The 10,095-nt window shown below is 44.1% G+C and overlaps 1 protein-coding gene and 1 long non-coding RNA gene across 2 annotated transcripts; both read right to left on the minus strand.

Moving 5' to 3' along the window:
* Nucleotides 1–792: 792 nt before the first annotated feature.
* Nucleotides 793–3,583, minus strand: LOC310843990. The gene is made up of 3 exons (XR_014563858.1): nucleotides 3,520–3,583; nucleotides 2,350–2,409; nucleotides 793–887 (listed from the first exon to the last, which is right to left on the minus strand). It is a non-coding gene; the product is annotated as an uncharacterized lncRNA (long non-coding RNA).
* Nucleotides 3,584–5,585: 2,002 nt separating this feature from the next.
* Nucleotides 5,586–9,117, minus strand: OLIG1 (oligodendrocyte transcription factor 1). Its single transcript, XM_083737424.1, has one exon. It carries the CDS (start codon nucleotides 7,259–7,261, stop codon nucleotides 6,569–6,571), a length of 693 nt encoding a protein of 230 aa, XP_083593550.1. The 5' UTR covers nucleotides 7,262–9,117; the 3' UTR covers nucleotides 5,586–6,568.
* Nucleotides 9,118–10,095: the final 978 nt, after the last annotated feature.

A 10,095-nucleotide genomic window follows, 5' to 3' on the forward strand; every position in this document is an offset into this window, starting at 1 on the left:
TCATTGACCCTCTGCTGCTGTGGGTTGTTGTTTTTTTTACTTGGTAGAATTAAAAATTTACTTGGAGGAATTATTCATGGACTTCCATGAATAAATATAACTGTTAGCACCATCTTATTAACTAAAAGCAATTTAGAGATAAATACAGTGAATGTTAATGAAAGGCAAAGAATGGAAAATTGTTTAAGTGGCCAAAGAAACTTTATCCTATTGTGATGCAAGCCAAGCTATGCCAGCTATATGTAAATGTATGCAGTAGCTGGTGTGCATGTGTCCACTTTGAAGTTGCCATCTGAATTTAATTCTGCCTTTGTGATTAAATCAGGCCATTACGTTTAATCTCACTTAATAGTAAGAAACGCTCTTTGTTGTTTTCTATAGGCAACATATTCTGCCCCTAACATATACAGCTTGGCATTCACACTTTACTATTAATCCCCGATGGCTGATAATTGCTTCATCTCCAAGTTCTCTGTCCAATGCACAAGAGAGCTGATTGCAACTATTCTTCCCCTATACATTAATGCACTGTTTTGGTCTTACTTCTTTGGCTCAGTGAACCCTATCAAGCTGTCCACATTTTCTGGGCATGTGGATGTATTGTAAGTTGTTAAATTAAATTCTGCACTGACTGCCCCCCCCTTCTTCCCCAACCATCAGAATCTATTAGCACTGCAAGTTAGCTGATTGACAACTGAGGCTATTTTTCTACTCAGAAACCTGAAATAAAAAGGCAGAAATGTGTGTTTCGTGTGAAAAACCAAGGTCTTCTGCCAGCTGTCTTTCTACTTACACTTTCATTACCACAGCTGGAACAGTGGCATTGCCAGAGTGTTCTTCCATTGATCTTTCGTATGCCCGTTGAGAAATTCCTTTCATATACAACGCTTACTAGGAAATTAAAAGTGCACCTTCAGTCATTTTGGAATTGGAAGAGAACTGAATGATTTATATCACATTGCCAGAGAAATGCAAGGTCTCTCCCAATTCCCTAGAGCAGGCTAGTTCATAATCATTAAGGTACCATGGAAGGCACAGATCCAAATTGCCTTTTCTCTTGGTCAGTTATTTAATTTATATGAGAATTAATTCATACAGAAGTCTCCCTGTCCCTGCTAATAGCAATTTTTGCTAGGTGTGTTGGGGGACTTACATAGTGAACCCATTTTTATGTGAACCCCACAGCCACATACCAATTCAGAGTTAAAGGTAAAGGTAAAGGTACCCCTGCCCGTACGGGCCAGTCTTGCCAGACTCTGGGGTTGTGTGCCCATCTCACTCAAGAGGCCAGGGGCCAGCGCTGTCCGGAGACACTTCCGGGTCACGTGGCCAGCGTGACATCGCTGCTCTGGCGAGCCAGAGCTGCACACGGAAACGCCGTTTACCTTCCCGCTGGTAAGCGGTCCCTATTTATCTACTTGCACCCGGAGGTGCTTTCGAACTGCTAGGTTGGCAGGCGCTGGGACCGAGCAGCGGGAGCGCACCCCGCCGCAGGGATTCGAACCGCCGACCTTTCGATCGGCAAGTCCTAGGCGCTGAGGCTTTAACCCACAGCGCCACCTGCGTCCCACAATTCAGAGTTAAGCACACCTAAACCCATTGACATAATCACTAGGATAATGGTTTGCACAACGTCCTTGGGGTTCTTATGTATCAGTATAAGTATATATATATATATATATGCTTTCGTAGATTTTCACGGGTACAGGAATGCAGGTTTTGGTGTCCTCGGGTGTCTTCCCGTGTAAAAGTTGGGGTGTCTAGGCGACGTTTCGACGAGGTCTCACTCATCATCTTCAGGCTGGTGCTTTCGGCTTCTTGTTCCAGTAACAAGAAGCCGAAAGCACCAGCCTGAAGATGACGAGTGAGACCTCGTCGAAACGTCGCCTAGACACCCCAACTTTTACACGGGAAGACACCCGAGGACACCAAAACCTGCATATATATATATATATATATATATATATATATGAGAAAGGAAATGCAAAACTGAACCATTCTGGCCCTTAGTGCCTATGGAAACAGATTATTGATTAAATACCACATTTAGGGCTTATCCACATTTATCTTTCACCTGCTCTTTACAAGCATAGTCTGTGTTTTACAGCTCCATGTCTGAGTGCCTTTTTTGGGCTTTGGAGCTTTCCCTGAGAAAACCCACTATTTAAAGCTCAACTGGGGGCAAACGTCAATCTATGAAAACACCTGAATTGACAACTGCTCTGACTGAGCACTAAGAACACTGGGGCAAAAAAGAACCCTACTCAGACAAGGAGCATTAAAGCACGGGCCTGCACCTGGAAAGGGTGGGGCAAAAAGTAAGTGTGAATAATAATTGTAAGGACTTACATAAACAAACAGGTTTCTGTCTCTCCAAGCTGTTGTCCTTTGCGTTGGGTCCAATGGCACCTGAAATAAGCCTTTTAACCATAGGCCAGGATTCAACCTTGAGGTAGCCCTCATAACTTGGTGCCATTCTGAGGCAGTAAGAGCAGTTACTATTGGAGATATCATCTCCTCTCCCACACTTTAGGTAAAACAATGGCATGGAAGCCAAGAGAACATTTGTTTATTTTTCATGGAGCTCCTGCCTCTCAAGGCATTCCACATAATGTGGCCTCACATTATGTCATCGTCAGATCTTCAACTTCTGAAGACATACTGACATGATATCCTATACATGTCCACTTAGAAAAAAGCCTTGTTGAGTTCAAAGGGATTTCCTCCAAGGTAAGCATGTGCAGAATTGCAGCTTTACTTTCTTATTCTAATCTGTGAGATTGAAAATAATCTGTGTATAACGCAATCTCCCTGAGGACAGTTTCATTTTTAGCTCAAGTAACGCAGTGTAACCATTTTAAAGAAGTACAAAATGTATTGAATTTTTTTTTCTTGTTTGCATATTCTCTTATTATCTGGCACACCTGCAGCTTTCATTCTACAATGGTCAGTTTTCTATGGGCATACTTGGAGTGAATAACTAATATTATCTTATTTCCAGTTCTTGGGAAATGGCTGTAGCTCCTGATGGATCATTCTCAGTAGATCCCATGTCAGTATTTGTTGTGGGTAATTTCATGGTTCCTAGCCAATATTTTCAATCATTCATTCATTGACTAATTAACATAGCTAGATTTCCAGTGGGTTGCTGTCCAGCATCTTCAGCAAAATTTATTTTGCATATATTGCAAGATGTTTTTGTGCCGCCTCAAAGTACAATTCTATGAATAACAATAAAGTAAGCAGTTTCTTGGCAGCTAAATATTTTGTTACTGCAGGAAGACTCTGTGGATTAAGAGAACTCTAAACAAAAACATCAGGCCAAAATATTAATGTCCCATGGCAAGAAACACAAGCACCTTCCAATTTGTCTTGTTGGCAATTTCCACTTCTCTGGGTCTTTTGTATCCCCAAAGATCTGAAATAATAATTTAAGTGAATTTGGTTACATTATTAAACTACCTGACTTAGATATGATACTGTCCCATTACTTACTTACTTACTTACTTACTTACTTACTTAATAACTAGTCTGCTCAATCCCATGCATTCAGAATGGCTTAAAGCAGTTTTCTCAAATGTTAGAGAATGTCAGTCTGAAACAGTTAAATCGGGTATAAAAGAGGCAGGAATAAATGGGGGGAAATGATATTATAAACACACGTTAATCTATTTTTAAAATGCATTAATCAGCTTTTAAAAACAAACCAATCTTCCCAAAGCACACCATAAATAACCAACCCCAAAAGCTATCTATAGGATTATATTTTGCTATCACCCACCTGCTCTTCAGCTCAGATCGTAACGTCTCCCCTGAATTGCCTTACACTTTCCTTTCTCTTGCAGAGTATGGAAGAGGCATGAGCTTTGCAATGTGTGGCTACAAGTGTGCTTCTCAATCTGCAAATGTTCTCTATAAGAAGCAAGAGAAATGAGGCTTTCCTTACCCATTATTTTCACTCTCATCTTGTTGTATTTCATCTGCATTCAGGTTTACCTTTCAGTAGTTTGGCCAACTCCCTCTGGATTTCTTCATGGCCTTTTCTAGATTAGTTAAGTGTTTTCTAGATATGTTTGCAAGTTAAGCTTTCTTTCTTTCTTTCTTCCTTCCTTCCTTCCTTCCTTCCTTCCTTCCTAGGCTACTGCACTTATGTTTCTAAAAAAAATTGTTCAAACGACATAAATGTATGTGGAAGAGCATCTGCCTTGAATGAAGGTCCCAGGTTCAGTTCCTGGCATTTTCAAGTAGGGCTGGGAGAGACCGCAGTCTGAAACCTCTAGAGCGGCTGCCAGTCATTGTGGACAAGGCTGAGGTAGATAGACCAATGAGTGTGACTCACTGTGATGCAGTGTCCTATATTCCTAGGCACCATTACACATGAATTCCACTGTGAGGCACATTTAATTTTTCAGCTGTTTGTTTACCCTGCTATCTGAGCCGGAGTATTAGATGCTCTTTCCTTCCCTCTGAATGAAAACCGAGCAGTCAAAAACAGGGGAAACCACCTGGGCAGAATTAATCAAATTGCATTGAGGAGGCCAAAGATGCAATTTGTCCATACTTACCTGGGAATATCCCGTTGACACACTGGGTCTTACTGTTGAGTTAGGCTGCTTAGGGATTGAGCTGTCAGGCTGGGATCAGTCTCCTCTCAGCCCTCCTGCTGAGAGTCCCTGAGAGAAGGCTTCCAGCTTCAGCCTAGAAGCAAGGAAAGGGTGTGCATGCTTCAAGATCTGAAAACTCCCCAGCAGTAACCAACCTGAAGGAAGATTTGGACACTGGAGAAGGAGGCCAGCTCTAAGGACTTCATTTACACTCCATGTTCAGCCGTCCTCTCTTCCCCACTTCACTGACCTAGCTTTCCAGATTTAATTTATGTCTACCATTTTTTAATCATCTTGAAACTACCATACATTCTGAAACTACCATACAGTTACAATGAACTGCAGATTCTACACAGGGCTTTTTGCTTATGTGACTACTTCATCGGAGGCAGAGTCCCTAATTATTCTAGGGCTCTTCTCCTTGATACTAGATTGCTCCTACCTCTAATTAAGCTTAGTCAAATTTGAGACTGAAGTGAATTACTGGCTCTCCTTCAGGCATAAATGGATTATGACAACATACTTTGCCTCTCATTGATACAGATGCATTGGGCATGTGAGCAGATAGATATTATAGTTTGGTGTTTATTTGTGCACATTATAATGGTAAACTCACAATAACTGAAGAGAACAAAAACTAAAGGGGAGAATAAAACCATTCAGACGTAAGTGAATTTAAAACACCATTGTTTCTAGAATTATAGAGCTTCATTTGTATATAAAACTGGAAAAATGGATTGAAATATATCTTAAAAGGCTGTCTCAAGATCTCTCTTTAATCAGAATCAAGTATAAATAACTAAAGGATTAAAAGAAGGGGGGGCCTTCCAGTGGCACAGACTCTGTAATATATTATGGTATCAACATATTAGAACATTCTGAGTTGTATTTTTCTAACATCATCTCTTAAACCCAGGCTAGAAACAGAATATATCAAGTACTAAAATCAGAAGCAGTAGATCAGGAGGTGGAGCTATCAAATGAAATTACAAGCATTTCTTTATTAATTTTTCTCTGTTTCCAAGACAATGGCTCTCCTGTTTCACTCATCACCATTAAAATAGAGACTTTATGGATTATCTGCTCAGGGTAATGTTACAAATTTATCATTATCTTTTAGGTAATGGAAAACTGGAATCCTGGGAACACTTACTAAGCGTAAGCTCCATTCTGAGTAAGCAAGTTTAGGATTGTGCTGAGGGCTACCATGATATGCAAACTTACTTGGGAGGTTTGGGCTGCCCCATGATAGCTGTGGTGGTATTATCTTCAAACAATACATCAGTGGCGACTAATGACTATACGATCTACAATTAAATACTAGGCAATGAGGGAGAACGGGTGGCATCTCAGGGTTACCAAGGTAAATGACAAGACTCGCTTGTTACTGCACTGGGTGAAGACAAATACAGTACAGTTGCAGAGGCATGATTAAGTTAAGGACTTTTGTGGAGCATGCGCACTAAATTGGACAAGCAGCCCGACCTTAAGCACGTTCACTTTGGAAGCAAGCCTCGTGGCTTATTCCAAAGTGAACGCGCACAAGTTCTCATCATTCACGGTACATAACTTTGGTTGGTCTTTCGCCCCTTATAAAACTGTAAAGCAAGTTTTCTGGGCAACAGCTTTATTTTTCGTTTTCCCTGGCAATGTCTCCCGCCTCCCTACACGCGCCCGCCCGAAGCGATCTCACATCTGATTTGAAAGGACACTGAAATGTATGCAACATGTCCTGTTAAAGAGCCGGACGCCCCGGGGATTCCTCTCTCCCGTTGCTGAACTGTCTGCACTCTCGCCGCCCGACCCCGGCGAGGACTAAACGGAGGAGGAGGAGGCTTCCCCTCCGCTCGCGCCAGTGCTCCTGCTGCGCACGTGTCCTTGTCCTCGCCCCTCCCTCCAGGTCCGATCTTCCGCCTCTGCTCTCCTCTAACCCCCACCCCCACTCCGCCGCAGTCCCGGGCCAGTCACTTGGAGAACTGCGCCTGCACTGCCGTTAAACTGAGGCCGGACGACGGGATGAAGTGGGGGAACTTGCAAATGGCGCAAGTGCACAGGCTGGCGCCGCTGGGCAGGTGCACTTGGCCGCACTGCTGCTCTTCCAGGGCCACCGAGAGGTACTTGCTGGCCGGGTGCGGGGCGTGGTGGTGATGGGCATTCACGGCCCCCGGCGTCAAGAGCACCGGGCCCGGGGCGGCGAAGAGGGGCAGGCCGGCCAGGAGCAGCCGGGGGCCCGAGCCGCTCATCTCGCCTAGGATCCTCCGGAGCTCTTGCAAGGAGCTTCCCAGCAAGAGGATGTAGTTCCTGGCCAGGAGCAGCGTGGCGATCTTGGAGAGCTTCCTCCCCGGCGAGCTCTGGCAGTGCGCGGCCGAGTAGGGCAGGATCACCTCCCGCAGCGCGTCCATCGCCAGGTTGAGATCTTGCATCCGCTTCCGCTCCCGGCTGTTGATCTTCCTCCGGAGCTGCTGCTGCTCGCTCTTCTGGTCACTCTTGGGCGTGGCGCCGCCGGCAGGGGCTCCTGCCGCGGTCGCCTTGGCGCTCCCGGGTCCATGGAGAGGCTCTGGAGCAAAGTCTGGCCGCTCCGGAGCTGCTTTGGCCAGCAAGGCTGGAGGGGGCTGCCTGTAGCCCACCAGCTCATAGAAGGGCGGCTGCCTCAGCATGATCGCTTCGCTGCTGCGCTTTCAGAGCAGGCAGAAAACTTCCATAGCACAAAAAAGGAGCCGGGGGTGGGGTGGGGAGCAGCTGGAAGGAAAAGGGGGGCGGGGAACGCGCCGGTGATTTGCCGTGAGATGTGAGGAAAGGGATAATCCGGCCGAACCCTCTTTAAATCCAACTCTGTTGTTAAAGTAAAGGAATGTCAGGCCGGCGGCCAATGGGAGTGCAAATGTGGGCAAAGAGCGGCGCTCATTGGCTGCCGCGTGGCGTGGAGGGAAGACGCTGCGCTGGGTAAAACAAGAAGTTTATTGTCGCCTCCGGGATCTGCGGGTTCCGCCGCCCAAACTTCCGCAAGGGCTTCTGTCCATTCCGCTCACCTTTTGGAGCGCGCTTGTTTTTTTTCCCGCCTTATATGTGCTCTGGTTCCTTCTCCTGCGTTTTGACTGCTGGCAGGAATATAAATGCCTTCCGAAGGGCTGGGGTCTGTAAACTTGCTCTGCTTTTCAGACTGCAAAGTGGTGTTTGATATTTGTTTGTTTGGGTCATAAAATAACTTGCCCCCCCTGCCACTGGTTAAAAACAAGCTATTTTAAAATAAAGCAGAAGACAGAGCTGAGATATCACATGTAGAAATGGGATGTTGCAGGACTTGTGTTTGCACCCACATGCTTACCTATTTAACTTTGACATACAGCAAAGGATTTTATAGCTCATTGAATGTGCTAATTGGCTTGCCAATGACAATATGTCTGCATCATCAAGCACTGTTTTGTGAACTACCACTATCAGTTTATCATTATCTGTCCTTTTCACTTGCCTCTGACCTCCTGTTTCATAACCCCCCAACCCCTATGTGAATATAAATTCAACCTATAATTCATGATAATGCTTAACGCATCTGATGAGGTAGACTGTGGTTCATCAAAGCTTATGTCATGATAAATTGGTTAGTCTTGAAGGTGCCACAAGACTCTTTAATTGTTTATGCTTCAAAAGCCTAATATGGTTACTTGCCATGATCTCCCCCATCTATATTTCACAAATGTTTTTGCTGTGTCTCAGCCTTGTTTCATTTTGATTTCAGGTATTTATTATAAGTATTCTTCAGCCATTCTGTTACGGCAGCTCAAAGTATGAAATAAAGCAATGTAAAATTCAATATCAGTAAAAAACAGTGCAATCCTAAACATTTTTCTTTAGAAGTAAGTCCCATTGAACTCAATGGGCATTGCTCCATAGTAAGTGTTCTTAGAATTGCAAACCATAAGTCAAGAACAACTTTAAAACTTTTTTTACATTGAACTGAGATACAAAAAATCAGTAAAATCAAAGACAATACAAAGCAATAAAACAAAATGATAAAACAGCAGGATAATGTAATTCAGGTTAAATCAGATAGATGCAAAATGCCCAGGCCTGTGGTTTTTCTTATTTTTAATTGTATATACCTTACAGCTAGATAAAAGGGTTTGGAGACAGAAGTAAGTTGTAGCCCATTTTCCTTGGAGATACTTTAGACATGTGTGCCCTAAGGGAAAGTAGAAGGGGAGAGGTCCAGGCTGTGGTAGGTGCCAGGGACTACTTAAGTTTTTTCTGCACTGATGGAGTGACTAAGCTCTGAAGTAGCATTGTTGTTGTTGTTGTTGTTATATTCTTTACACTCTGCCTTTTTCTTGGGTGGGACTTTGGGGGAAATGAGATCATGCCACCCTTTACTGCAAGGACAGTTGATGGCCTGAGAGAACAGTTGTGGCAGACCCTGCCCTGCCTCCCTTGGGGCTGCTTAAGACAAACCTCTGTGACCTGAGGGAAGACAGCTTTTGCCATCCACTCTCAGATAGCCCATTGTGAACTGCCTTGGTAATAATGTGATATAAAATTGCAACAAATAGAACTATAACAATGCCATGCTTACATTGCTGCTTCCTACGTTCTCATGGTTTTATGCCATAACTAAGGAAGCTTAATTAAGAAGTGCCCAAGGGCTTAAGTGTACATACTGGATTTTTTTACTCTTTAAAATGAAGAATAATTATATCAATAATAAACCAACAATTATACAAGGAATAAACAAATATTGAGACCCCACATCTTTCCTGACGCCAGAATTATTCTGGGGCAGGACCACCCCCATGTTTGGCAAAGGAATATGCTGTAGAAAGCCCATTTCCCTGTGGTGTGACAGGCTAGCCTTCAAGTGGTGGGTTGGAACCCACTCCTGGGTCACAGCCTGACATAAGGTTGGTCACAACAGCAGCACAACCACCATACAAATATATGGTGAAAATTAAGAGGTGGTTCTCAAAGGTATGTCCACAATTTGAGAAGACCAGGCAAGTCTATTTTAAACATGAGCTAGACAATCCACATCATTATATTAGTGCGTAAGCTTCAATACACACATGTGATCACTTGAGCCATAGTTGTTAAGTTTGTCCTTGGTCTCATTCATAAGTATGGTGGTGCAGACTGGTGTCCAAATACTGGATATGGTGACGGGCATGTGGGTGACTGAAACAAGGCCAGCCCTGTGATGAGGCAGAGTGAGGCAGCTGCCTCAGGTGGCAGGGAGTGGACAGAACCGTGAGTGTCATATGGCCTGCCCTGTACCTCTTACGATAGCCTGCTGCTCTCAGGTGCAGTGGAAGATCCTGTCCTTTCATCAGTATTGGAGTAAGATTCAACTGCCAGTCAAATTGGCTTCTGTATGTGCCTTGAGGAAGGGCACCATCTTGTTCTTCTCCTCAGGCAGCAAAATGTCTCCAGCCAGCCTTGGCTGAAGAGGATGAGATCCTGCAGATTGATCTTCCACCTTGGTGCTTTGCTTTTGTAGGCCCTG

Source organism: Podarcis gaigeae (genome assembly GCF_964106915.1).
Source record: "Podarcis gaigeae genome assembly, chromosome: 4".
In the NCBI taxonomy this organism is placed as follows: Eukaryota; Metazoa; Chordata; class Lepidosauria; order Squamata; family Lacertidae; genus Podarcis; species Podarcis gaigeae.